The sequence below is a fragment of the Megalopta genalis genome, chromosome 5 (assembly GCF_051020955.1).
Source record: "Megalopta genalis isolate 19385.01 chromosome 5, iyMegGena1_principal, whole genome shotgun sequence".
NCBI lineage: Eukaryota > Metazoa > Arthropoda > Insecta > Hymenoptera > Halictidae > Megalopta > Megalopta genalis.
In genome coordinates this window covers 20,372,361-20,399,655 of record NC_135017.1, presented here as the reverse complement: position 1 = coordinate 20,399,655, position 27,295 = coordinate 20,372,361, and the positions used below count along the sequence as shown (strand labels likewise).

Below are 27,295 nucleotides of genomic sequence, written 5' to 3'. Positions count from 1 at the left end.
GGGAACGGGCAATCAAAAATATATGTCTAATGTAATAAGTAACTTTAATAAAATAACTGTAATATAATAATTGTGATAAAATCACTATGATCAAATCACTGTGATCAAATCACTGTGATAAAATCACTGTGATAAAATCACTGTGATAAAATCACTGTAAGAAAATAACTGTAAGAAAATAACTGTATTAAAATAACTGCAATAAAATAATTTTATTATACATACACATAACTGTAACTATATCTATTAACAAATAATATTTTATAGTATATATATATATGATTTTCTTTATTCTTTGTTCACTCGAGTGCTCAGTGCAGGGCCGACTGGCAACATGGCGCCACCTGATGCAATAATCCACGTTATCACCCTATTTATTTCAACTTTTTAACGTCGACCTTCATTTTTTGCTCTCCACTTGCAAAAGTAAAAGTTGCGAAAGGAAACGAAAACTTTTCAGAGGATCTTAAAATTGAGAACCAAAAGAACTATCTACTTTTGAACCATCCTCCCCTCCCCTTCTCCTAGCGACATCACTGACTTAGTGATCCACGAGTTAATATAAAAAAAAAAAATAATGAACAAAATTTGACCCACTTATCAAAGGTTCGCCATTACTGAACTAGACACTATGTATTTAGTATTCGTGATCGACTACCGTCGACAGCTATGATAGACAACCCAAGAAGAAGCACTATACTTTAGCGCGCGTAATTCCACCTCGTGCCGTTCGGAACGGATTACAATAAACAACGCGCGCGCTGCCAAGAAGCAGTGTACACGACCGACATGTATTTAATCATTTGGCCGTCGTTTCGGTGCCGATCGTGCGCCGACGGGATTTTTCTACGAGCCGCGCCGGTTTATTAATCACCGTTTGATCATCCGTGCAGCGCGCGGTTTGTCGCGCAAATATTTACGCCGAGTATGTACGTATTTTCAACGATCCCGATTGGTCGCGGCTAAAGCTTTCACGCATACACAGGAACTGCGATGAATTGTATCGCGAGAATTATGGTTGTTAATTGTACCGTGAAAATCATGTTTATCCGGCGCGCGATCTGTATTTATTTGCCGACGATCGTTACATCTCTGTTTTCGTGATCTTTATTCGCGTGCTCGAATAAGCGAGCTTTTTCATTGTCGGCGCGTATTTCGTCCGCGCCCGAACACAGGATTTTGCGTTTCTAGGTGAACCCGAAATCGCCGCTACCGCTGCCGAGCTTTCGCTATTTTTACACGGTGTGCAGATGCACGGGCCTTTAGCCGTCGCGATGTACGCGCAGGTTCGCGAGACTTTGCGAACACCCGGGAGAATCTACACACGAGTAATTATTTTTTTTAATCGAACACTTTTACTCCGGTTTTTACAACGATCGCAATTCCCGTTTCAATGGCGGAGAGAGCTTTTGTTGCTGCTACGAATTTTCGAAACATTTTTGTACCGCACCGGGGTTAATTAATAAAATGTTCCACCCTTTGTACGTTTTGGTAGAACATGGGCTTGATAAAAGTTTGTCTCAGCAACGGGGCCACTATCGTTGTCGCTGAAAGCCGGGTACTCTGCGAACAGAGCGCGCTGTTTTATACGAACGAAATGGTTTGTGGATGGTATAGGCGATTTTTAACAATTTAATAGAGAATTTTAACGAATTCTCTGTCGGACGTAAAAATGTGATTGTTTCCATCATTGTTTCACAGTTTTTCAGAGTAACGATTGAAAATGTGTTCGCAAGATTGTACGATTCAGAAAGTATTCGCCGGATTCATGATTCAAAAACGTATTCGCTGAACTAATAATTCAAGAAATATTCGCCGGACTGATAATTCAAAAAATATTCGTCGGGCTAATAATTCAAGAAGTACTCGTCGGTTGAATAATTCAAAAAATATTCGTCGAACTAATAATTCAAAAAATATTCGCCGGACTAATAATTCAAGAAGTACTCGTCGGAATAATAATTCAACAAATATTCGTCGGGCTAATAATTCAAGAAGTATTCGCCAGACTAATAATCCAAAAAATATTCGCCGGACTAATAATTCAAGAAGTACTCGTCGGTCGAATAATTCAAAAAATATTCGCCGGTCTAATAATTCAAGAAATATTCGCCAGACTAATAATTCAAACAATATTCGCCGTACTAATAATCCAAAAAATATTCGCCAGACTAATAATACAAAAGCTATTTGCCAGACCAACGATTCAGAAGATACTCTCCAGACTAACACGCTTGAAAAAATATTCGCCAGATCAACGATTGAAAAAGTATTCTTCACAGACTAACGTTTAAAACAATATTATCGAAACTAACGATTCCAGAAGCCGTTAGCCAGACACCACCCACTTAAAAAATACTCTCCAGACCAACGATTGAAAATATATTCACCATATTAACGCACGACCGAACGCGAGCTCGCTAAAAAACGCGATAGGTTCAATCGAAGATGGTTGCAGCCGATCGTCGGAATCGATAGAGCAGGAATATCGAATAAGGGTTTCCCGTGGCAATTTCGCCTTAGAGAAAGAAGCGAGATCGATCGTTGATAGTCCGGGGAGCGAAATTCTAAAGTTAGACCGTCTCTGCATAATTTCTGTTCGGCGTGTGTTCCCGGCGCTGCGAGAGAGACTTCGCTAACCGAAGAAGAAATTCCGCTGATGTAACTGCGGTCTGCGCGCGGCCGTTCGACCGAATATCTCGCATTCCCGGCCGCATAAATTTCGAGCAAACATTTAAAAGCCCGCTGTTCCCGGGCACCCGAGAGAGAGAAAGAGAGAGAGAGCAGCCTTTGTTTCTTCGCTGGCTGCCGGTCTCCTTTCCGCACGATCGCGCGGAAACCGATCCGTCTGTCAGCGGCAGATTCCCGAAGCTTCTAATTCCTTTATCGGGCAACGGGAATGTGTACAGCGCGCGGGAAAAATCGCGAAACGGATGTGGGCCATCGGTTTTTTTGTCGCCGAATGCGCTGGCGGAATTCTTATCTGGGTCACGGGCCGTTTGTCGTTGACGAAAGGGAAACATTTGGGACGAAAAATTGAAGCGATCGCGAGCGACGGGAAACGCCTAGTTTGACGAAATGCGCGGACTCGGTGGAATTTTTCTCGGAGATGCCGTTTCCAGTGAAACAAAGCTCGATCCTTCTGCTTCAGTTTGAAAAAAAAGTTACGCAGCTGCGATTTTTTCGCGCAAGGTTGCAGCATTTTGAAGTAACCCTTGCGTGATTATCGTGTGCAGGTTAAGGGTTGCAGGATTCCAGGATTACAGCGACGAGGGTGCGTCGAACTTAAAATCTAAAAGCGTCATCTTAAAGTAGAGATATCAAGCTTTAATTCGAAAGTAGAAGGATCATCGTACGATGATATCTCGCGGAGGTATCGTCGGTCGGAGTTGGCCAATTTTTAGCAAAGATTGTTCTGTGCTATAATCTTGTCGAGCAGTGCATTTACAGCGTAGATAATCTAAAAATCGCTCTACATAGTATAGTTTAATTGTTCTGAGGAGATTTGTGTTCTGATGAGCGACGAGATTTTTGGCCGATCGATTTATGGAATCCGTTTCACCAGAAATTCCAGCTGTTCGTTCGAAGCGCGCGGTGAACTCCGACAGATTCGTGGCGCACACGACCCAAATATCTCGCACGAAAGTGCAGCATAGGCGAGCAAGGCCGTATCAAAGGATCGAACTCGAAACGGCCTGCTTTTCACCGCGATATCAGAAACACGATGAGCGGCTGCGAATGTAATCGGGCGCGGCGAGTCCGCGAGTCGTATTCCCGAAGACAAAAAGTTTCGACGCGTCCCAGAAACCCGGTTGGAATTTAGCGCTTGCACGGGCCAACGTGGGTTTCTTGCCTTTTCCGAGGACTTCTAATTGACGCTAGCCGAAAGAAACGGGCCGGATTCACCGGCGGAATTTCACCTGTCCCCTGTTACGTACGAGGCACAATGAAATTCCGGAGAAGGTAATGCCGTCGATCGCTTTGTTTCGTTACCTTTTCCCACGGTGTTTAACATTCAGCCGTCGAGCCGACTGTTGCTCCTCTCTTTCTCTCGCTGAAATTCGAACCTTCCTGTCCTTCCGAACATTCGTCGGCGACGGATTTGACGGCGGAATCGTAAGCCGATTGCGTGTCCGCAAGAGGTTCGTCGGAGGAATTGGGTGTCCCGGATGCAAGTCGAAACCGGAGTTGCTCGATGTTTTATTCGGACGACGAGGAGAAGATAAACGGCGACGAGAAAAAAATTTTTATTCGACATTAACGAGCACAAATTTCTGAACATTCGATCGAAAATAATAATTTAACTGCATCGAAATTGATTCGAATACGATTTTATTCGACGCTGTATCTAGGTACAAATTGATCCCAGTGAGATTTGATTCGAATAAGAATTCAATTGTATAAGATTTTATTCGAATAAGAATTCATTCGTATAAGATTTGATTCGAATAAGAATTCGATTGTATAAGAATTCATTCGAATCAGAATTCATTCGAATCAGAATTCATTCTAACAAGAATTCATTCGAATAAGAATTCTACAATTCGAAAAAAAAAATTCTTTATTCGAATAACTCGAAAATGTAAAATTTTCAAGAAATTATGGCTTCGAAGCGCTGGTTCTGATTTTGGGAGTCCGAAAGATAACGTAACAGTAGAATCCTGCGTATCAATGCTTCCGGCGGGTTTTAAGTGACCCGATAGACACATCAGATCTTCGTTAACTTTGCATCTCCTCCGATCCTTCACCTTTTTTCCGAGCATCAATAATTCCAAGTATACTTTCTCCGAGTCAGACGACGTTGATCTCCGAAGATTGGTCTACATACAGATGATCCATCTATTCTCGACTGATCTTATCCGGATGAGTCGTGACGGCAAAGTGAACCGGAGTGCAACGGAACCATATTACATTCTTTCCTTATTTCCTTCAACGCGAATCGCGTGCTCGCGTTCCTTTTTTTCTGCGAGGCTCTTCGCAAGATTCTACGTTCCCTCTGCGTCGACTTTTTTGTCTCTCTTTCTCTCGCTTTCTTGTTTCTTCGCTCTTTCGGCTCTCTCGGCTCTCTGGGCTCTCTCGTTCTCTCGGCTATCTCAGCTCTCTCGTTCTCTCTCTCTCTCTCTCTCTCTCTCTCGGCTCTCTCAGCTCTCCCGCTCTCTCGCTCTCCTGGTCTCTCGCTCTCCTGGTCTCTCGATCTCCTGGTCTCTAGCTCTCCTGCTCTCTCATCTCTCTCTCTCTCTCTCTCTCTCTCCCTCTCTCTCTCTCTCTCTCTTCCATCTCTCGTCTCTCCCTCTTCGTCAAATTTTTTTCTCGTCGCTCTCCTTTCATTTTTCCTATCTCCTTCGAGCCGGAATATCCGGAAACGAGAGAGGATTTCGCTCGATCGAGTTGCACATCTCCCCGCCCCACTCCTCGCGCGCGACAGATATAATTGCGAATGAGATTATACCCCCCGTTGCAAATCCTATTCAACGCTTTCACGTGGCCCGCCGTTTCGTGCATTTTCGCCGGATGGATATGCCCCGGAGGCAAAAAGGAGCCGGGTTTTATCCAATAACGCGCCGTTCGTCAATTATAATGGCCTCGGCTGGCGATCCGCGGCGCGTAATTGAACGTTACGTTCCATTAAAAAAAATTCGCGGATGTTTCATTTCCTATTGTTTCATATCAATACCCGATGCGAAGACATTCGCTCGTTCGCTATTCCGCGTTTTTACCAGACGTTGCAACTTATCGGAGTTATTAAAAGAAACGAGATTACTTTAGTTAGTTTCCGTGTCGCACGATCTCGTCTCGCAATAATTATATTATATATATTTTTATATATTATTATATTATATATATTTTTATATATTATTATATTATATATATATTATATTATATACTATATATATATTATATTATATACTATATACAGTTCGAAGCAGCGCTCATTGAAATCGCATTTGCCCGCGCGATAAGCAAGAATGATGGGGAGCCGATGCGCGGGCGATAAGGGAACACGTTCTTCGCGGGGCCAGGCGCAGAAAAAAAAAGAAAAAACGATCCTTATTATTTCCGATCTAATCGCGACGAAGCACAGCGATTCGCCCATACGTCCGCGGATTTTCTGTCTGCACGTCGCTGTTAACTGTATCGCATGCTGCACACGACGCACTTCCTGCGGGTGAATTCCTTAACGAACTAGTTTCCAGCCGCGTTTGCATTTCGCGCGCGTCGCGTCGCGCGTGGTTTCTCGCTCGGGACGCACGGAATCGCTCGCTCGTTCGCTCGCTCGCTTGCTTGCTTGCTCGCGCTAGTTAGCATTTTGACCGAACACGGGCTTAATTTCGAGTACCGTTACCGGCACACTCGACCGGCGAGTTTTTGTCGGATCTAATTCGTAATCGCTAAACGGAACCGATCGCTCGAGCTTGTTAGCGAACGTTAGCGTGGACGACGTGCGCGGACAAATTCGAAAGCAACAGTGAAACGGTGAAGAACAACGATGTAAATCGGTGATTATCCAGGTGACGAAAGCACCTGCGAAAAACGTGTTCGAACATACCGGAGAAAAATTATTAACGTCTGTTCAATGCTTCGTAAGAATTAAGAGACTGAGATTAGTGTGGATTGGTTCGCCATTTTCTTTTTCTTTATAATGTTGGCTTTTATTGAGTTTATTCGATCGTTTCCTGCGACTACTTTATTATTTATTATTTCAACGATTTTTAAATTCTATCAATTTAAGGAGAATATATTTTATCCGAATTAATAGCGGCGTTATTGGGGTTCGGATAATAGAGCAATTATCTAGCTGAGTTAGTCGATTAGCAGTCGAACTTACAGTTTGATTTCTCAACTTCTTTGAGTATATTTTTTTTTTGGTTCTCTTTGTGGATTCGTTAGTTTTAGAGATTTTTGCACTGATTCTGTTATGTCAGCCGAAATGACCGGTGTTTTATATTTTTTATTCTAAAATAGTTGAAATTATAAAGAGTCTTTTGTGCGTGATGGTTGGAATGGGAAGTCTAAATAAGGAAATATTAACGAAATCGCTATCATATATTTACACTTAATATTTGTATTATTATGTATTATATTATTATATTATATTTATATTATTATTCATATATACATATTCATATTTATATTAATATTAATATTCATATATACATATTCATATTTATATTAATATTAATATTCATATATACATATTCATACTTATATTAATATTAATATTCGCATATACATATTCATATTGAAATTCACATTTATATTCATATTTATACCTACATTCATATTTCTCCCCTAACCCTGTGCCATAAGAGATGTTCAAGGTTGATAAATTGAAGTTCCTCTTCATCGCAGTGCTTGCAAAATGATCCCCGAAGATCTCGGATTTGCATAAAAAAATAAAAGAAAGCCAAATGATAACTTTCGATTGTAACGCAACTCGGCGGCCAGACAAAAGCCGTCAAGAGCCGTATAAAACGGCCTTCGAAACACGCACGATGCGCGACTGTGGTCCCCGCAACGCCGCAACCTTCAACTTGCCCCCGAGCCACTCGAGATCAATTTATTATGAGTCTGCAGTTTCCAGTGACCAGGATCGATGGATCACGGATACGCCCCACCGATTCAAGCTCGACGGTGTGATCGGCAACGCTAATTAACGTCTCATCAATTAAACGGTACAACTTCTACGTCGAAAACAAAGTCGGCTTTCCGGCCACGTCCCGGGGGTATCCGGCCGCCATTTCGATATGGCAGTTCAATATTGTGCATACATATACGTATATGTATGTAACATATATACGTATGCGCGCGAAGACGACCTCGAGACAACCGTGGCTTCTTTCATTCTTCTCTAAAAGAACACGCTAGCGCTAAACAATGTATGTCAGCCTTCGAACGAGGAACCTTGACACCGAAGAGGACTGAAACACGACACTCCCTTCGGACTCTGCCGAGCGACCTTGAAACCGCTCCGAGTAAATCTCCTATTTATTCCCCCGAGGAAAGAAAGGGAATACGAAATTCTGTAGGGACACCAAGGCGACTCGCTACGAAACTTTCTCGTCGTATTCTCGTCCCTGGTTAACAGAATCACGAAGTTTCTACGATCGTAACACTTTCTATGGAGCTACTAATCGATCTCTAATTAATCGAGTTACAACGGTGAAACCTCGATTGTTATTTCATTGTTTGAACGGTTATCAGAGGATTGTGTATTTTTGCTTGATCGTGGGAAATTTGAGTTGCTGTTTGAAATAGCGAAAGTAGCGAAAGAGTTAATGTCGATGAATTATTGTTAGTCTGTTAGAATTGTTTAAAAAAGGAAGAACGTTCTCGGTAAAGTTTTCCCAATTTTCCTTCAACTTGTAAACAACAATGGATGATTTGGAAAGAGAAGATACGATTATTCGAGCCTCGTGGATCATTTTTATCGTTGCCGATTGTCGACAATTATTAAGGAAAATTTGGGAGAATTTCACTATATTTATTAGTTGTCAATTGACTCGATTGTTGGAAGGGTCGCTTCGTTAATTTAGTGGCAAATTTCATGTTCATCGATTTTTAAATAAACCATTTTGCAAACGTTATTAAGATTGTATCACAATGCTGTCTCTGGCGCGGTTGATTGCAATGTTCATAAAGTCAATTGTTATAGTTATCGAACCTCCTAATAGGCTCCTATCAAAAAGGAGACTTCAGTTTCAAAAAGAAGAGGTCGTAATCCGATCCAAAAAATAACGCGTCGCGAACCAAGGGTTATTGAGATAAGGCGGATGTCTGTTATCCCATGAAATGGCTATCGGGGCGCCCTAAGACAGCACCTCTATCGAAGAACAGACCCCAAACGCCGCAGAGCACCCACTCGTCCGCAGGAAATTCGAACTTCCTCAACCCTGCGCGATCGGGTTTCTCGCGACACAACAAACTTCCGGGAACATCCCCAGGAAATATTCTGCCCTCCGTCTGCTCGACGCGGAGCCTCGGGTCAGTTTCGACCCGGGTTACCGAACAGAATCCATTTAATTCCATCGACTGTTCCTTTCGAAAGAGAACCGAAGCTCTAAAAATTGCACAAAGGTCGAAACCTTTGTAAAAAGAAAAGAGTTCCATAAACCCGGATCTCGCTGTTCCACGAGAAATTGGCCACCCTGTATATAATCCTCTCGTTTAAAGGGATCTAATTTGTCGTGGGAAGAAAAAAGAAGCGGCGCGATCTCACGGCGCGTTGGGGGACCGTCGATTCGGCCCGTTTCCGCGACGAGCGGTCAAAACGGCCGGGCCCCGCGATCTAATGAAAATTAATTGGGCCACGGGATGCGCAGCAGGTGTTATGATAATTCGTTTGAATTGGCCCAGGTAAACATTAGCATGCAAAGTTATGCAACGGGCGGCTAAACGTGATCACCTACGCCGCGCGCGCGCACCCTGAAGCATTATTTACGGGGATGCAATTACGTTACACGGACACGCGGCCGCGTCTGTACGGTCGTCCCTATCCTAATTTGCGACGAGTTATTCTAATTTATGTTCGATTATTTGCCGCGGATTAGAGGCGACCGGCTCGATGTTACGGAACGTCGTCGTCGTCGACGCTCTTCGCGCGTATCGGCGGATCAGTTTTATTAAAACTTTTATTCCATAAAAATTTTATTAACAATTTTATTAAAAATCTTATTAAAAGTTTTATTAACGTCTCGCAGTCCGAGGACGGAACGAGACCGAACGGAATTTCTTCGCGGAATTATCTTCTTTTTCTTCGAAGAAATGATTACTGGACCGCGGATATTAAGCATTTACGGCCAAAAAGTTTCAAGTAGTAGCTTCAATTTAATCAGTTAGCTGCGTCTGACGAGTATACTCGTCGTGGAAAAATGGAGTATACTTGTCACGAAGAAGTGGCAGCATTTTGTGTCGTGACGAGTATACTCGTCATGGAAAAATGACAGTATTTTGTCGTGACGAGTGTACTCGTCACGGAGAAGTGGCAGTATTTTCTGTCACGACGAGTATACTCGTCATGGAGATGTATATGATAATGTCAAGTAGGCGAGTAAATAATGAGTAATAAAATTGTTAACTTCATAAAATAAAGCCGACTTTTTGTTCCGATACTTTAACGACGATTCTATACTTGACGAGTATACTCGTCACGGAGAAGTATACGTTAACGTCAAACGATCAAGTAAATATTAGTAACAAAATCGTTAATTTCACCAAATAAAACCGTCTCTTTGATCTAACAATTGAACAGCGACACTTGCTCTCTGCTCGACGAATATACTCGTCGTCGCAGACTCAGAGAAATTCTTAGATCGACCAACAAGCCATTACGTTTTCCCCATAGATTGCAACACAGAAAAACGCAATATATAACTCGCTAGCCAACCTAATAAAAGAATTCAATATACCGTCACCGCATTATCTCCGATCTAATAAAAACGATTAAACAACGCTGAACAACTCTTGTTCAGCTTCTATTTCTCTCGCTATCGTCCTAGACAATTTTTACATCGCATATCCGCTGTCGAATCGATTGAAAAGTTGATTCGAAAAAGTTGCGCCGTTTTGAGAACCGTCCGAACGCAACGGCGAGCGAGCGGTAAGTCAGCGCTAATGACATCGTCCCACACGAAACGAACTCGAATAAACCGGCGGCACGGCGCAACACGCGGCCCTCTAAACCGTCCGGGCGGCCGCGCGACGTCATCGGATTACTAAATTCTAGCCAATATTGCGGTACGAAGAAATTTGTTGCGGCGTTATTTACAACTCCGCCGTAACTAGAACAATAGAACAATGGAACAATAGAGTAATGCGAGTGTAACGAGGTCCGGCGTTGCAGGACGAGTTCCAGCGCAAAGTTATCCGCGCGCGGCCCGCATGCCGGCGCAATTTCCGTTGTCGAAAAGATCTACAAAAAAGAAGCTCGCCCGCGCGCGCGGATCGAGGGGCGAAAGATCGCGCGAGGATCAAAGGCGTTCCAATGTTACGTTATTTGTCGCCCGACGCACTCTTTTCCCCTCTGCCATCGGCGACGATTATATCCTGTTCGTGGAATTCTGAGGGTGCTGCTGCTCTCGGCCGTGTCCGCTCGAGACGTCGCGTCGCGCCGCGGCGTCGTTAGCCGACGGGATTGCCGGTCCCCGTCTCCGAAGGTAAATACACCTGTGCCCTTTCAATTCGTATTTGTCGAGGCACCGTCCCCGGGCTCTTCTCCGCAGATGGCCCCGTAAACGGATCGTCGTTTCTGACGCGCCGTTCCGAGGCGTTATTCCGATCGAACGATTTTTCTGAAGCGATGAAGAGACGAAACCGGTGAAGAGACACCGAAACCGTGGCCACCGTGGCCACGGTGTACCCCACCCTGTTTGGAGACGCATGCTTCGATATTTTTTCGCTCGGAACGCCGCGAACTCTTTTTCGAACGTTTCGTTCGCGAGCTCGAGAATATCGCGATTCGGCATTTGTTCACGTTCCAAATGTTTATTAAACTTTGCTGGCCAGTGGATTCTAGACAGTGGGTCACTCTTGACACATGTACAGTAATGTCTCTCTAATTGACGCACAGATTGGCCACAAAAATGGACAATTTAGGGAGAAGAGAGACGATTATTCGATCCTTGCGATCCTTCATTTTTATAGTCACGAATTGTTAACAACTATAAGAACGAGTTGCTAGGCTCGAATAATGGTATCTCCTCTTCCCAAATGATCCATTTTTGTGCACTATCTGAGCGTCAGTTAGGGAGACATTACTGTATTGCGTGTAACAGAGGCTGATCTGTTCAGCGAAGCTGTTATTATTCGAGAAGAATAGATAGATCGCCTAGTGTTTACAGTTATATAATATCTTTTGCCTAATTTCTTGGTCTATTGTTGCTCACGCGTGTACATATTTTAACGGCAGAGTGTGCAGTTGTGACCTTCGGTGAATTAGATGAATTAAAATAGTCAGTGCTTTTTAAGCGCGACGAGTATACTCGTCGTGACACAAAATACTGCCACTTCTCCGTGACAAGTATACAGTATAATGTCTCCCTTACTGACGCTCAGATTGTCCACAAAAATGGACGATTTGGGAAGAGGAGATACGATTATTCGAGCCTTGCAACTCGTTTTTATAGTTGTTGACAATCGGTAACCGTAAAAAACGAGCCACAAGCCCCGAAAAAAACTTATCTCCTTTTCCAAAATTGTCCATTTTTGTGGACAATCTGAGCGTCAATTAGGGAGGCATTAATGTACTCGTCGAACACAGCTAACTGGTTCAACACTAGATTTACGGAGCACAAAAAACAGCTGTTTTTATGTTACTTTATAAAAGTAACAATAAGACATTTCTGTTCTGATTTGTTAACAATTGTTACACATAAATTGAACAAATAACTCATAAATGATCTCTATCATAAATAACTCGTAAATGAAAAGATTACTGACCCGTCATTTCGACGGGTTCCGTAAATCTACTGTTAACGAAGCGGTTAATATTTCAATGTTCGCACAACCCTCGGCGACCGTAACGCCGTCGCGGAGGGTTTACGAACATTTATAATACCGCGTCGACATGACTTATGCGTGTACATATTAACATACACGAACTAATGAACATCGCGTGAACCAGAAACTCCGAGCTCTGTTGTAATCGTTAAAAAATCCAAATAGAAATTCAAAGGAACAAGTACGTCGAAAACAAATTAAGAGCTGCAACAAATTAAATATAACCACGAAAGATTGAATGAATGAACATCGCGTGAACCAGAAACTCGGAGCTCTGTTGTAATCGTTAAAAAGATCCAAATAGAAATTCAAAGGAACAAGTACGTCGAAAACAAATTAAGAGCTGCAACAAATTAAATATAACCACGAAAGATTGAATGAATGAACGTCGTGTGAACCAGAAACTCGGAGCTCTGTTATAATCGTTAAAAAGATCCAAGTAGAAATTCAAAGGAACAAGTACGTCGAAAACAAATTAAGAGCTGCAACAAATTAAATATAACCACGAAAGATTGAAAGTTCGACTAAAGACGAGAGAGCCTACCTTTTCGATGGCTTCCAGCGCCGCTTCAAAACTCCCAGCATGAGTAAACCGATGTAAACGAGGCCCAGGTACCGACGGGCTTCCGACTCCCAGGAGCGTATCAACCACCACCACCACCAAAACCAATCACCACACAACAACCACCGGTCAACCTCGTCGATCTTTCCGAAAAGACCTTACTTGTCACACGAGTCACACCATGATCGTCCACTGTTCCGCGTTATTTGGCGCCAGAGTAATTCGCTACGCCACCACTGGGCCCGGCACTCGATAGATCGATGGATCGACACTCGCGACCTCCTTATCCGGCGCAGGACCGGCAGAATTCTCGCGCCGATCGTTCGCGAACGCGGCCACCGTTCTCGCGGCTAACTTCGGTCGTCACGTGCCGAGCTTCTCGAACAATGCGAAATAGGTATGTATTATATTTTATTATATTTTATTATATTTGTCGTCGTTATATTTTATTATATTTTATTATACAATCGTCGCTCCGCTACCGGCGAGAGAAACGTTCGGGAACGTCGGAGATCGGCGTTAATATATCTTTAGTTATTATAATAACGCAATTAATTTATTTAGATAGATATATTATTAGATATATTATATATTAGATAGATATATTATAGATATTTAGAATATACTTATAATATTTAATATTTGTAATATTATATTATATTCATATATATAATAATTAATTATTAATTATGACCATATATATAATATATATATAATATATATAATAAATATATACAATAAATATAATTAATAATAATATTATTAATTATTATATATAATATTTATATATATCTATAATATAATATTTATAATATTCATGATATATTTATTATATCTCTTGACACACATCCGTGCCACTAAAATCGTATCAATTTCCAGCAGGCTCGGTCAATCGAAAGGCCTTTGAAATCAGTGAGCACAAATATATAACCAGTGAATGAAAATACTGTCCCCACAAACAGATATAGTTTTTTATCTCGTCCGATTGATTCCGAGGCAATTCGAGAACGAATCCCAGGATTAAGGTGGACACCGACGACGCGGCGTTATCGATCGGCGGGCGTTAATCCGCCGCGGATAACGATAAGCGAAAGAGAGCTTCGCGATCGAGGAGAATCTCGATCGTCGCTCCGATCCGTCAACGCAATAATATAAGGTGTTCGCGCGCCGGCACGGGTGAACGTCCTGCGCCACGCTATACAATGCCTCCGGCGAAAGAAAGACGCGTCGATAGTTATGTCACGCACCCCTTTCTCGGGTGCCCATTTAACGTGGAAATAAAAAGTATCGTAGAAACGTCGAGAGATCGGTGTCGGAGCGAGCGACGCTTCTCGTTCGCGACCTTATCGACGACGATCGCGACGTTCGCACCGGAACGGACGAAGCTAATTAACCGGGAAATTACAAGCTCGGCACGAGACTTCGGGCCACTGCGAAAATCCAATTTTCCTTCCCGCTGGAAACAACGATTATCGCGATCCGCGCGGGCCCTTCGCCGACGGGACCTTCGCGCGTGTGGTCTTCGGTGATCGTTGGCCTAAGCGCGACCGTCGCCCCGACGGGCTTTACACCAATAATCCACGGTTACTCGTCCCCGAGACGGGTGCACGCCGCTGATTAATTGGCTGCCTGTGACCGAGCACGAACGCGCCCCAACTTTGCCGGATTAATCGTTCCCGAATAATGAATTACAACACGCGACAGCGAGGTTCACGAGTCGACCGAGCCGCCCCGAAAAACATCCGCCGAATTTCATTCAGTGTATTCACCGCGATCGTTGCACTCGCGTTCACGCTCGCGACAATTCTGTCGATTGAACGACGCTACGCTCGCATTAAATCGAATTTGACGAGTCGCGACCGGCGACCGATCGCGAGTTATCTCGTCGCGAACGCCCCGTTAAAGGTTCGTCGTTGACAAAACGAATCGATTCAGTTGTTCATGTTTACTTATTATTATTATTATTATTTTGTACTGCTGCCTATTTATTTATATATTAACGCTCCAAAACGGGTGGTTTATTCAGCAAATACTGCGACGTTGCATGTGCATATGTCGAGATATCAATCGGCTTCGATAGCCTCGCGGAGCATTGTTTATACGTTCGAGAAAAAGACATTTCCGGAATGTATTATTACTCCGAAACGGGCATCGACGTGTCGACCTGTCAAACGCGCAAAATGCGGCAGCCGTTGACGCTAAAAAACGTAAAACGCCGCGCGTAAAATCGTCTCTCGATGCCCGTCGACGTTTCTCGAAGTCGCGTGATCGGGCTGCGCGGTGCACACGCATCGATCAATCGACGATTCGCGGCGATCTACGCGGCCCTCGCGATGTCGGCGAGCGACCCCCCGCAACGCGACGAAACCGACGGAGCGTTTGCGCGGAAACGTTGCCAGCGAAACAAACCCCTCCCTTGATCGGTTGCGGTTATGAATCACCGTCGAGGGGACAGATTCGAGGGAGCCCGGGGTTGCGCCACTTGCCACTGTACAAGGAACGCACTGGCAACGGTTGATGATCCTTTTGCACGGCCGCGAACCATTGGAAAAAACAACTCCGAAGACCGCCAACGCGTTCGGACCCGCGAAAAAGCCCGGCGTTTCGGCGACGTTTTCTCGGCCGCGTACCTCCCCGGTTTCGCTGCTCGTTTACTCACGGCTTTGCGTGCGGCTCGACCCGGTGACCGTCTTCCCCTGACAGGCGGACGAGGCGGAAACACTTGACTACGGGCGACGTATCGACGCGACCCGACGCGAGCCACCGCGGCGAAGAAACGAGCGATCTGGCTGCTGAGGTCGCGCGCGCGAAACACTGACACGAACCGGCTGCGCGCCGAACTCGAACTGAACCAAAGACAGAGATGGCAGACACGCGGTACTCCTTCCCGGCTGCTCGCCGGGCTCCTCGCTACCCCCACTCCGACCGGCTCCCCACGGACTTCCCCCGTCGGCCAGGCTCGGCTCAAGGTTCCGCCGATACCAACGGAGCCGGCGAAATTTTCATGAAAATTCGGGCCGAGGCGGATCTCACTGAATTTGACGCGAAAATGAGCTGCAAGTATTTCGAATAATTTATTTCGGACCCCTGTGCGACGGTAAAACGACCGAAATAACGAATGATTTCGTTATTTTTTCATTTCGGAGAGTGCCGACGGAAGTAATCGGCAAGAGAATATGCAACGAAACGATTTTATTTGAGGAAAATGCGGTCATTTTGTTTCGAATGCTGCGAGAAGTATAGTTTCTCTTCGATTGGACAGAGATGTCCCAAAATTATGGCATCTCCAGGAAACAAGGGATTCCTGAGGTCATTCGAAGCAACTTTTTCCTTTACGAAAATGTTCTCCGAGGCTTCGTTTACGAGTTATCAACGAAAAACAGCGACCAATGAGAGGCGAGCTCGGCTGGCGCGCGGCGGCGCAGCCAACGAGCGGGCGACGCCCGGTTCCGCCCGTTGGCTCGGCCCCGCCTCGCGCCGCCGATCTCGCCGCTCATTGGTCACGGTTCTTCGTTGATAACTCGTAAATGAAGCTTCTGAGAACATTTTTGTAAAGGAAAAAGTTATTCTAAATGAGTTATCCTAAATGAAAAGTTATCCTAATTGTCTTTCGGCTTGCAAACGAAAATAAACAATTTAGGAAGAGGAGTTACGATCTTTCTTTGTAATCGGTGGCTCGTTTTTATAATAGCCGACAATTGGCAACTGGAAAAACGAGGCGCAACACATGTTCGTTAGAAAACATGGCAGCGATCTCGCGTGAAGTTATGGGATTGCGTCTACATCCTGTAACCCGGACATAAAAAGCCCGGGACAAGCCCGAGGATGGGCTTAACTGCGTAATCTCGCGTTTACTAATCGGATTACGGGATAGTTAATTCGTAGGAGAACCGGCGCGCTGTTATTCCCGATGCGCGACGCCAATTTCGCGAAGCGTTTCCTTGCGCGACGTTAATTGCTCCGCGGAATTCCGGGCATCGGCGGCGACGTCGCGACGTTACTTTCCAATTTCCCCGAAACGTAATCGCCGACGGGGGAAATCGGCGCGGATTCCGAGCGAGCGATATCGTTGGAGGGTTTTTTTTTTAAATAGAAAAACTCGCGTGCCGCTGCGACGACGGTGCTCCGCTGCCACTGCAAACATTATGGGAAACCGTGACCCGCCACTTGACCCGAACCAAACGCAAATCGCATTAAGTTATTAATACTGAGGAATCCCCCGACAGCAGCTCCGCTAAAAAATTATGAGTGCGGCCACTTGACATTTGCGCGTCCCACGAGAATATTTCTCCCCCTTTCCACCCCTTTCCCTTGCACAGCCGCCGGCTAAAGGTCGCCCTGGTTTCTTTTCTATTCCTAAAGCAAAAATAGCTTTCTTTAATTAGGGCTTATACGAGTCGACACCTGCGCCGCTCGGGATTCTGCACTGTTTCGAACCTGATCGAGCCACGAACATCCCGAACGCACCATGATTTCGCGTTTCCGTTTCGGGAGAAAAAAGATTTGCTCGACGCCTGTAATAAGCCAGAGGCGGTCCCTCCACGCTTCGAAAGCCCGCCTCGCGTGTATTATTCTTTCGCTTGAACGAATTTAAACAGCGGCCCTGAGAACCCCGTCAAACACAATACTGACCGGTAATTGAATTGTCATACTTTCAAAGAGTTCTCCTGGAAATGAAAAATCCGCCGCCCGCCTCTGTTCCCATAGAACAGCCGGCCTAAAGTTCCAGAAAACTGTGCGGCAATTCTTCGATCGTTTTTACGTTATTATGATACGTTTGCTCGCGTGTTTTAATTTGCGACGTTTGTAAAAAGTTTGATAATACTAATTGTGTAAGGAGAAAGTTATTTGAAATGACCCGAGGAACCTCTCCTTTTTCCGGATTGCAAGACATTTCTGGGACACCCTGTATAATCTAAAGGATTATTCAGATTTCTTTTCGTTCAAATTTTACTATTTTTGTTTTTATATTATTTAGTGTTCGTTTTGTCGGAATAATTTTACTAGTATAAACTAGTGCTATGCATATAATTGATTCATCGAATGAAAATAATGTTCAAACTTTTTTCATTCAATGTTAATTGAATTTTAATTAACTTTCCTGGATCAAATAAATTTTAGAAAATTAATGTTTAGTTCCACTCAGATTTTATTATTTTTTTATATTGAATTTTTGTGCTCTAGTGAATTTAATTTAAAATTAAAAAGATCAATACTTACTTCCACTCAAATTTTATTATCTCCTTATATTATTCAGTGTTTGTTTTATCGGATTTAATTTACTGGTATAATTATATATATTGTATACTTTATTCGTTAAATAAAAACAATCCTAAAACTCTTTTTCATTGCAAAATCGTAGATACTTTCCGATTTTAATCGTCGCTAAAAGGGTTGATACGAAATCCGAGACGATAATTACATTTTCATTGGTTTCTGAAGCAACCCCATAAAAGGCAACAGTTTTAAAAAGACGTTTCGTTTCGATGAAACCGCAGGACGCGAAGATATTCTAAAAGCGACCCGGTGTTCCATCAATGGGGACAGACCGATGAAAATCATTTTCAACCGATATTTACAGTTCGTCAAGCGACAGCAGGTGACGCTAACGCCCGAATACTTTCTTCTGGCGCCGTAGAAGGAGAGCCCGTCGAGGAATTATTATGCGAAGGGAGTGCGCGCTAAGTGGTGTAACGTATGTGACAGATACAGCGAGAGGAGAGGAGAGTTTCGGTGACGGCGAAATATCCCGAGGAGCCGGGCACCGGGACTCGTCATCCCGAACTTTCCACTTCTGAAGATATGCAATCGCGCCGAATTATTCGGCTTCTTCCGGCGCGTCGGCCCGCTCGAGCTTCTGCGAGCGCAGTCGCCGCGTGCAACCGCGAGTGCAACGCGCAGTCGGTGCACCAATTCCGTCGAACACCCGTGGCACGAGGCTTCCTACGGTTTAGGTCTGGGGCTCGGCACAGCTAGAGAGCCGGCTTCGGCGGTGCTCGGCCACAATCGCAGACGATGCATCGATTTTTCCGTCGTGCAGCCGCTATGCTGCAACCCCCGGTGCATGTGCATCGTCTTTGCAACGGTCGCGTTCCGGCGACCCTTCTCTTCCGGACTTCGGTTTCGGACTTCACCTTTCCGCAATCGGTCTCTCCCTCTCTCTCTTTCTCTCTCTCTTCTCTCTTCTCTCTCTCTCTCTCTCTCTCTCTCTCTCTCTCTCTCTCTCTCTCTCTCTCTCTCTATTCATACCGAGGCGAAAAGTTTCGCGTGTCAACGCACAGTGGAACGGAAACTCGTGTTTTCTGATCAAAATTTCAACGTTGCTTTTCCAAGATTTAAGGTCGCCGTATTTAAGGTCACTGGTTGAACTCGTCTCGACATCAGATAGAATATTATAAAGTCAAAGATGTGTATTAACGTCTCGAAAATCGAGCGGACTCGAAATTTCTAGAAAAAGAATTTCGTAAAATTTTGTTTCGTAATTCTAGTAATTTCGGAATTTCGGTACAATGTTGTTTTCGGAATTTTACAACGTTTATACAATTTTAGAGATCGAGCACGACCTCTACAGTTTTACAAAATAAAAATTGTCTGCATCGATTGCTTCAATGGATTAACAATAATAGATTGACATTTTTACATTTCTTTAATTTTTATACCGTTTTAAATTAGGACAATTTCGCCATGAATGCATAAAATCCGCGGTCTAGTTATTATTGTTATTGTTATTATTGTTGTATTCGCGTGGGTTAATAATATCTTTAAAAATATAAAAATTATAATATCCTTATAATAATTTCTACAATCCGACGTTACAATTTGCAGGAAACTACGAATCGTGACCAAACTTTTTCGGAAAAGTCCAACCGCCGTCCAACCGTCGTCGCGGTGGAAAATAGCAGCGTTTGCTGTAAAATAAAAGAAAGAGAAAGAAAAAAAGAAACACCCTCGGCCTTTCCGCGTCCACCAAGGCTTCGTCGACGCGAGCGAAACGTGCAATTTAATCGAGTCCCGACGCCCCCTCCATTGCATATTCATAATTTCGGCATGATTTATACGTGTCGCGCGACGTGTTTCGCGAAATGTGGCAATGAATTTTCGCGTGCGCGCGCGGGCCTCTCTTCTCCCGTCTCGGAACACGATTTATTACGGCCAGCGTAAATCTTCCCTTCAATTTCTCCGACTTGAATATTTTTTTTCGTTCGTTATCTGCGCGCATTGAATCCCACTTTACCTCTCAATTGTTGCCTCCACCTCCCTCCCCACTTTTCCTCCGTTCGCCTAAGCCGAGTTTGTTTGTTCTCGGTCGAAACGTCGCAGCGAGAAACCAGCGAGAGATCGCGAGACAATTAAACGGAAGCTTAGGCGTTGCTCCTTTTGATCGGCCAATGGAAAGCTTTTATCCAGCGACGCCGGCCGACCGCCGTTAATCCATCAGCGAAAAAAATTTATCGCCCACCCCCGCCCACCCCGCGTTAACTTCTCGAAGCACGAAGTTCCTCGCCTCATTTCCATGAAAGTTTCGCGCTCCCCCTCCCTCCCCCTCCCGTCGTCCCCCGCCGCATCTTTCACGACGATGAAAAGTTCTAGATTTAATAACACCTCTCCGAGAAGATATTGCCGGGATCTGGTATGCGAATTCGTTCGATAATACGTTCGGCAAATTGTTTTCAACGCGTTGTTCAGCGGCGATGATTCTTTACGATTTCCAAAAACCTGCAGTTCGCTGTCGAAAAATTGTTTCGTGGTAAAATGGATATATTACATAAATGGTATATAATATAATATATATATATAATATATATTATATAAATGGTATATAATATAATATATATATAATATATATTATATAAATGGTATATAATATAATATATATATATATATATATATATATATATATATATATATATATATTATATATTATATAAATGGTATATAATATAATATATATATAATATATATTATATAAATGGTATATAATATAATATATATATTATTATATATTATATATATGGTATAATATATTGCTGTATATATTGGTGTGATATATTGTATAAATATTATATGAATGGATAATTTAATGGAAAAATTGTTTGGTATGATATTCGAAACGGTATGATAATGAATGGATAATTTAATGGGAAAATTGTTTGCTGGCAAACAACTGTTTCAATCGTTTTGCAACGAGCCATTCCCGGTGACATTATCGAACGATTCCATTTTAAATTATCACGTAAAAATGAATTGTTTAAATTTTAGATTTATCTTAGTACATGGTATTTAATTTGTAATTACTGTTCGCTACCAATAACACTGCAATAGTTCCGCCCAATTAAATTGCAGCTAGCTCGCAATCCAAAGTAATTCTAATCGAAAATGCTGAAATAAATAACAATAAATAATAACAAATAATACTAACACAGTGAAAAGATTAAAAGTCGCTCCATTAATACCAACTTGCCAACGTTATTTAAAAAAGGAACAATATCACGCTTGGCCTCCATGTTTCGCCATTAACGCGAAACATTATAAACGCCATTAACAATTTAATATTCGCCGAAAAATCGGCAGTCCACTAATTGAATGACCCGCCCAGAATTGCACTGAAATTCGCGCAGTACATTAAAATAAACGGCATCGATTCGCAGACTCTATTGCAAGCCTCGATCGCATAATCGCGACACTTTGTTTACTTTCAATTTGTTCGAGCCGACGAGTCTATCGAACGGTTAGCTAACGAACCGGGCCGATTCGTGTGCATCGTGCACTCACGGCTAGCTGCAGGTGGCCCGTTCAAAGCGTAGGACGATCGACCAGAATAAGTCGCCGACGAATAAGACGCGAGGACCCGCGCCTCCCGCGTCGAGCGATCAGTTTCGATGATGGGTTCGGCCGGGGCCGATCCATCGTGGGCCCCCGTGTCCCGCGGGTAGGGTCCTACCTGACCCGGAGGACCGTGAAATCTCCGGAGAAACCGGTCGTACGGTTGTTAATGTTGCCAGCGAACGGCGGTGCGTGCACACCTGCGGGGCTTCCTCTAGAATCTAGATCGGCCGCTGTTTAAAGTGTGTTCGCGACAATTCGGTTATGTCGAAACCTAAAGCTGTGCCCGCAATAACGATTCGATTTAATGTCGCAGATCGATGCTCGCCAAATCGGATCCCGGCGAGACTGGAAAATAAAGCGAAGACGCAAGAATCTCGAACGCCTCGGCGACAGGTGTTTCGTGGCAACGAACGAGCACCTGAAGTGCAGGGTGTGTGTCTTGAGATGTCACATTTTTGCATGTTATGGCGCGTTTCGATGGATTGATTTAATAGCTGTCGCCCTCTTTTCTGATTAATATTAATGGTCGATGATTTATTTATTCGTGCGTACGGGTAAAACAGCAAGGTTCAGAAGGAGAAACGAGAAGAAAGAGATTTTTTTGTAGCTGTCGCGCGAGTGGAATGAAAAGCGAATATTATACGATACATATATGTGTACACTTATTATAATATCATGTGATATATATAATATATATAATAGGTAGTCCATATAGTATATATAATATATAATGCATGTAATATATAAACTATATAAAACGTAATCCATATAATATAATATAATATAATATACTATAATATACTATAATATAATATAATATAATATAATATACTATAATATACTATAATATAATATAATATAATATAATATAATATAATATAATATAATATAATATAATATAATATAATATAATATAATATAATATAATATAATATAATATAATATAATATAATATAATATAATATAATATAATATAATATAATATAATATACTATAATATACTATAATATAATATAATATACTATAATATACTATAATATAATATAATATAATATAAATATAATTAATATAATATACAGGGTGGTCCACCTAAATAAGGCCACCTAAGTATCTCCTCTAATTATGGGGGTACAAAAAATATTTTGTATACCATTTGGACGATTTGAAAAAACCATCGCATTGCAGAAACATTTTTTTCCAAGGTTACTTTTATCAAAATTAAATAATATATGTATATTCGATTTTTTCTATATAGATAAATATAATGCAGAGCAAGGAAAGGCTGCCAACAGAAATACGAAACGAAAAAGTAACCGCGCTATTGCCGTTCCCCAAGCAGACAGAGGTTATTCGCGACGCTTATCTACCCTGAAACGAAGTATGCACGCGTAACAAAATCACAATAAGCCATGCGAGAGCCGCGATAACGAGATAAATTCAGACATACTGACACATATCACAGCGTAAACCTTCCAAACGTGATAATTAACTCGGACGTACAAAGACGGCTCTTCTAAGGGCTCGCGTTCCACGCCAATGGAATTATCAAAATGTTCCCCGGCGTATCAAAAAGTACACGCGAAATATAACGTTTCAGCGGAGGCCGGAGGATCCTTTTCATTCGTACAAAGAAAAGCGCGGAGCGAAAGCCGCGCAAAATCAAAGAGTGAAACTCGTAAAAAGATTGGGGTTGTTCAAGGACACTCGGTCTGCGAAGGCGCGGTAAAGTATTCTCATGGCACTCGACCCGATTTTTTCTTCCTCGTCGTGTCGACTCGTTGCGAGCGAGTCGGGACGCGTGCCTCCATTTTCCTGTCGGAAACACTTGCTCTCTCGCCGCGACGCGACGACCGCGAGGGATCGACGCCGATAAATCGCCATCGATCTGCGAACGAAATTGCCGATGATGGAATCATGCCATTTTTCGCGAACTTCGCTGTTTCATGTAGCATCATTTTTACGTTAATTTCATGTCTGGTCAGCTAGTAGGCGATTTGAAAAAATTCTTCGGATGCGAAGGGTTGATTAGTGACCCTTAATATTATTAATTATCATTAAGTTTTAATGACACCTGCCGATAGAAGCATTAATATTGAATTATTATTAATTATGGGAATAATTGGAATGTCTGGTCAGCTAGTAGGCGATTTGAAAAAATTCTTCGGATGCGAAGGGTTGATTAGTGACCCTTAATATTATTAATTATCATTAAGCTTTAATGACACCTGCCGATAGAAGCATTAATATTGAATTATATTTAATTATTGGAATAACTTCAATACTTTTCACTATTTAAACTTTCAATTGGAACTTTCATTTAATTAAGGAAGATATCAACTGACACGATTCGACTCGGTAAAATAGAAATACAATTAGAAATACAATTATCGCATGCCTTCACGATGAAATCGTATCAGGTTACTTAACGCATTACTTATTTATCAAATGAAAAACTATTTGCTGAAATTTAAATTTGCCGCTTGTTGAAATTCGACAGTTAATCTTGAAAACCTTTCAAGATAAAATCACATAAATTTCTGCTATCAATAATTTTCATAGTCAACTTTTAATCGGATTCGTACAAAAAATCAATACTTCCAACACCGTCGATTCGCCGCAAAGATCAACGAAGCGGCCCGCGACGCGTTCCGCTCCTTCGAAATCGAAGTTACGCCGAAACGATCTCGAAACTCCGCTCGTCTTCCGGGTTCGCGTAGTATAAACGGCGAAATTCGTTCGTTTCCCCGTTATCAACGATCTGGATCGGTCGCAGCCGGTTGAATGCTCCGATGACCGCCGATTTCGCGTATCTCGTTAAACCGTCCGATAAAATCGGCGGCGCCGCTGCCGGCCGGTCGTTCGCTCGCGGTTAGAAACGAGCAACGAGATCGGCCGGGTACGAAAGGCAACGACGAAAGCCAAAAAGAAAAAAAAAGAAAAAATAAGGGAAAAAAGAAGAGGAAGAAGAAGAAGAACGGAAAAGCGGCCGTTCAAAGAGGCATCGATGCCTCTGGACGTGCTCTCTCCATCTTGTCGTCGCGATATAAAATACCGGCTGAAAAAGGCACGCTGAATGGCCGACGCCCGACTAAAAACCGGACTTGCTCTCGTTACGCCGCGCCAAAGAAACGAAGCGGCTGGCCGCTGCTGCTGGCCGTTGCCTCGTCGAGACGCAGGTGAGCCGCCAGATGACCGCCGCGGAAACGGTGAATGAAGAACCGGGAGAGCGTTTCGTTTCGACGCGTTCGTTGCACCGGGCCGGACCGGGCCGAGCCGGGTCGGGCCGGGCAGCGCCGCACCGCGCCGCTCGACGGGCCCGGAGGCGCGACAAGACAAATGTGCACGCGCGAACCGAATATCAATTTCGACTTCCTGCCATCGCGGTTCGTCAGTTTCTTTCAACTCCGTTCGTCCGGCTTGCTTTGTTATTTATCGTCCGCTTCGGCGAACGCGTAGCGCCTCGTTTCCTCGCTGGAAGCCGGAATTGGGCGGCGAGCGGTCATTTCGTGATTAATTTTTTAATCGATCGAGAAAAGCGATCGCAGCGATCGTAATCGATTAATCGTTTGCTAGAACGAATTGGTGGTGAGCGATGTTTACCGTTAATGCAAACGCGGGGGGGGGACGTCTTTGTATATTTATGCGATTATTAACCCTTTCTACTATAAGCATGGATGATATTCGAGCACGTTATTTAATTTATTTAATTTTATTTCAATTTAGAAGTAAAATTATATTATTTATTTCTATGTATATTTATATTGTATATTTATGCGATTATTAACCCTTTCTATTAAGCATGGATGGTATTCGAGCGCGTTACTTAATTTATTTAATTTTATTTCTATTTAGAAGTAAAATTATATTATTTATTTCTATGTAGAAATGAAATTATATTATTTATTTCTATGCAGGCATAAAATTATATCATTTATTTCTATGCAGAAATAAAATTATATTGTTTATTTCTATGCAGAAATATGACTCCTTAAAATTTTAAAAATCTTAAATATACAGTGCTAATTTTAAGCATCCACTTAAATTCAGTTGCCAGCACCCCTAACTTTTAAACCAACAGAAATACAATGAATTTCTCTGCTGAAACTATTTAAGACTATAAGTTCGAAAAGACTATGAAATTATTATAATTTAAAACAAAAAAAAAAGAAAAAAAAAGAACCATGGTTCCGGCCGGGATCGAACTGGCGACCTTCTGCGTGTAAAGCAGACGTGATAACCGCTACACCACGGAACCAGTTGTTCAATCTTATTATTATAGTAGTTTATGAGCGACAATGCTGCTAAGAGTAACAATAGAGTTCCAATTATTCAACAGATTTAATTATCCGGTGCTCAGAATCAGTTCCGAGCATAAATTATTGCCCATTCGAATCTCTTTTATCAGAAAAATATATATCGTTTCAAAAATATGCCGAAAATATGGAAATATTCGGGAGACTCTTCCTCCCGCATTTGCAACTCGTGAAAATAAAGTTTGTTTATTATTGCAAATATCGGAAACAGAAGATACGTTCCGCTTTTCCCATAAGAGGCAATGGATAATCCGGCAAGAATTTTCTGCTTTCGTGTATTCGAATAGCGCCAATTAATGCGGCGGCAAAACCGCCAAACTGTTATAGAAAATTATCAGCAGACAGTTACAGCTTGATTACCAAGATGCCAGGCATGTGAAATACCTGGAACTTGTTATCAGCACCATCTGCTGATGGACGTTAGAATCACAGCTAACTTAAGCTGTAAATTTTAAGCTTTTTAGCATGGATCGGGTATATCGTATACCTCGTTCGTGTTGCGGCATGTTGCTTTATGATTCGGAAGCCATAAATTCAAATGACTGTTTTATATCCGCAACCGGATCCTTCCCAAACTATGAAATGTGTGTCTGCGATTTAACGAAATTATTTCTCGAGTAAATTATATAATAAAAATATATGTAGCATATTTAAATATGTGAAGTAATATTAAATATTATTCAATATTATTAAATACTATTGTTATGTTATTAAATAATATTTATATTAATGTATATTAAATTATATTAAATGATATTATTATTATATTATTAAATAACATTAAATACATAATAAAAGTAAATTCTCCCCAATTGTCCTTCAGCTTTTAAGCAGAAATGGACAATTTGGGAATAGAAGACACGATTATTCGAGCAGCTCATTTTTATAGTTGCTGACGATCGGTGACTATAAAAAACGAGTCACAAGGCTCGAATAATCCTCCTCTTCCCAAATTGTCCATTTCTGTTTACATGCTGAAGGACAATTGGAGAAAATTTACTGCACTTATACTTTAAAAATAAACTTATTAAATCAGCTTATAAATAAGTAAACTTATTCCAGTAATAAATAATAAATAAACTTATTCCAGATTAAAATA

At 42.4% G+C, this 27,295-nt stretch overlaps 1 protein-coding gene and 1 non-coding gene across 9 annotated transcripts in view; both read right to left on the bottom strand.

Moving 5' to 3' along the window:
- Positions 1–15,893, bottom strand: part of LOC117219772 (uncharacterized) — a 536,896-nt gene extending 521,003 nt beyond the window's left edge. For 7 of the 8 annotated variants that reach the window (XR_013033574.1, XM_076522476.1, XM_076522478.1 and 4 more), the window contains exons 1-2: positions 15,717–15,893; positions 13,040–13,432 (exon numbers count right to left, since the gene is read on the bottom strand). Coding sequence is in view for 7 of the 8 variants with exons in the window: in XM_076522476.1 (XP_076378591.1) it covers positions 13,040–13,080 (41 nt within the window). In the remaining variant the exon portion in view is untranslated. Of the gene's footprint in view, positions 1–13,039; positions 13,433–15,687 lie in introns of all 8 variants that reach the window. The other variant, XM_076522477.1, reaches the window with a different exon arrangement.
- A 10,172-nt stretch (positions 15,894–26,065) lies between these two features.
- TRNAV-UAC (transfer RNA valine (anticodon UAC)) lies at positions 26,066–26,138 on the bottom strand. The gene has a single exon. It is a non-coding gene; the product is annotated as a tRNA-Val (tRNA).
- Positions 26,139–27,295: the final 1,157 nt, after the last annotated feature.